This window comes from Lactuca sativa, chromosome 4 (assembly GCF_002870075.4).
Source record: "Lactuca sativa cultivar Salinas chromosome 4, Lsat_Salinas_v11, whole genome shotgun sequence".
NCBI classification, from domain to species: Eukaryota; Viridiplantae; Streptophyta; class Magnoliopsida; order Asterales; family Asteraceae; genus Lactuca; species Lactuca sativa.
In genome coordinates, this window is record NC_056626.2 from 385,233,117 (window position 1) to 385,235,518 (window position 2,402).

At 34.1% G+C, this 2,402-nt stretch overlaps 1 protein-coding gene across 1 annotated transcript; it reads right to left on the bottom strand.

Annotated features, from left to right (window-relative positions):
* Window positions 1-267: 267 nt before the first annotated feature.
* Window positions 268-852, bottom strand: LOC111893245 (protein GLUTAMINE DUMPER 2). The gene has a single exon (XM_023889308.3). It carries the CDS (start codon window positions 799-801, stop codon window positions 472-474), a length of 330 nt encoding a protein of 109 aa, XP_023745076.1. The 5' UTR covers window positions 802-852; the 3' UTR covers window positions 268-471.
* Between the last annotated feature and the right edge of the window lie 1,550 nt (window positions 853-2,402).

Genomic DNA, 2,402 nt, shown 5'->3' on the forward strand with positions numbered 1-2,402 from the left:
ATATATATATATATATATATATATATATATATATATATATATATATATATATATATATATTAATTTTATTGAATTCGAATTCAATATCGCATAGGTTACTTATGGAGCCTCGTGATCAGGCTCAGCCGCTCAGGCCCTGCTTTTTCTTTTTTTCCTTTTTTATCAAAAACCGATAAAGTTTTTTCTCCGCCGTTTTAATCTTTGACCACCGGTGAGGAAACTTGCTCCGCCTTAGCTTTGACACTGTTCTTGTGTGTTTTTCTCGCAGAATCACAACAAAAAGCTCATACAAATTTAAGATTATACAATTGCTCTTGAACATTTCATCCATTCAAACTCTGAGATAAACTCATTTCTCTAAGATACATATTCCCGAAAAAAAAAAACGATAACAAAAACAAAATTGGTGGACTCAGACTCAAAATTTTTGCTCCTCGGAATTTACAATCTCCGGGGAAACGCCTAGATTCATTAGTTAGAAACATGGGTGGTGGTGTCACTGAAAGTGACGTCGGTGGGTGTTGCTAAGTACGTCGGAAGTTCATCTCCGGCCATAATCACGACGATTTTGGGTGTGTCATCTGCTCCTTCGCCACCGTTGTACACCGCCTTCGCTGCCTTCTGATCATCACCACCACTTTCGATGTCTCCACTACCGTTGGCCTCCAATCGCCGCCTCCGTTGAGAACACGCCAGAATTATCAACGCCACGACTATCAGAGCAAGTATTACAGCAATCCCACCAAATAAATATATCAACGGCGAATCAAACCTCCAAAAAGACTGTTCAGATGAGCCCATTGTTTTTATGTCTGTGTATTCTTGGTGTGAAAACTGTGTGTATTCTGAAAAATTTAATCGAGGAAGCAGAAGCATATATAGTGGAAAATATACAATATGCAATGCAAAAGGTACAAGTCTCCAAAACAAAGTAAATTAATGGGGTAATGAATTGGGTCAGGAATAAAGGTCGGGTTCTTTTTTATTTATTTTGTCAAAATTACATCTAATGATAATGTGTGGGTGTTTTTTTTTTTGAAACCGCAACTACCGTACATCTAAATATGATCTAAATCTCCTATAGGGATGTTATTTGGGTTGGAACCGGACTGAACCGACTCAAACCCGAATAAGGGTAATTGCGTGAAACGAAAACCAAGGCAAATAAACAATACAGGTTCAGTTCGGTTCAAATATTAATTTGTTCGGTTGGTTTCGATACGAATAACATGTACAAGATGATTAAGGACCTAATATAATCGAAAACAACCGAATAAAACGTATTATGATTCTCTAATCCGAATAACCCGGATAACATTTACATGTATTTTGTATGACTTTTTTAGCTTATGATTTCGTAACAAATCTTTTAAAGAAACAAATTTGTTAATTAAAAATAATGCAAAGTATACATAATTGTTTTAAAAGTGCAAAAAAAAAATGTTAGAATTTGTGTAGTAAGAATGTAAAAACCAATTAACTATTCTTGAGGTATAAGAATCTAAAATCTAAACACCAAAATCTTAAGATACAGTTATGACGCAACATACTAAACACGAAACATTAAACACCAAAAAATCCATATAAAAGTATATAAGTTATACATTAAACATTCAACACCCAAAATAAAATATGATTCTTAAGTTTTTAACCATATCTAAAATAAAACCACTTGGGTTGTGGTGACTTGGTAAGGCATGTGGAAGATATGATGGATAACTTATTGACCCATGTTCAAATCCTGACACTACTCAGCCCTTGTGGCCATGGAGGTTCGTCTGCAGTGACTCCAGGGCATGAGGCAAAGTCTCATGTTTGCAGCGGGGGATTAGTCGGTGCGTGTAAGCTGGCCCGGAAACCCTCGTTAGGGAAGTTCCCTTTCCAAAAAAAACATATCTAAAATAATATTTGTCAAACACGAATGAACTATTCAAGAATATTGATTGGTTGTTTTCCCTTTCCACATCCATTGTTTATCACCTCTTCTAAAGTTTTCGCGACCTCATCGTCTTTCAACATTTGATCAATGTTGTCCAGAATTGGCTTTCTTGATTTCCTTTAGGGGTGTTCGTTTGGATGGATCGGTTCGATCTGATCCAATTAAGTAAATCCAAATTGATTTCGGTTTTTAAAATATGGATCCGAATAATCCAAACTAAATTCAAATCTGATCCGATCCGATCCAATTATAATTCGGTTTGGATCGGTTTTTATAATTCGGTTTTCAAAAACTAAAACATTTTAAAATGACAAAATTATAATATTATCCAATTTTTATAAAAGAGGCAAAAACATATTCAGTTGTAATTCAAAATTTATAAACTACTAAGAATGTATATTATAGTTTAATATTCAATAGATAAAGAACTTTTAAGAGAAAATGCATATTAATGTTTTTTATT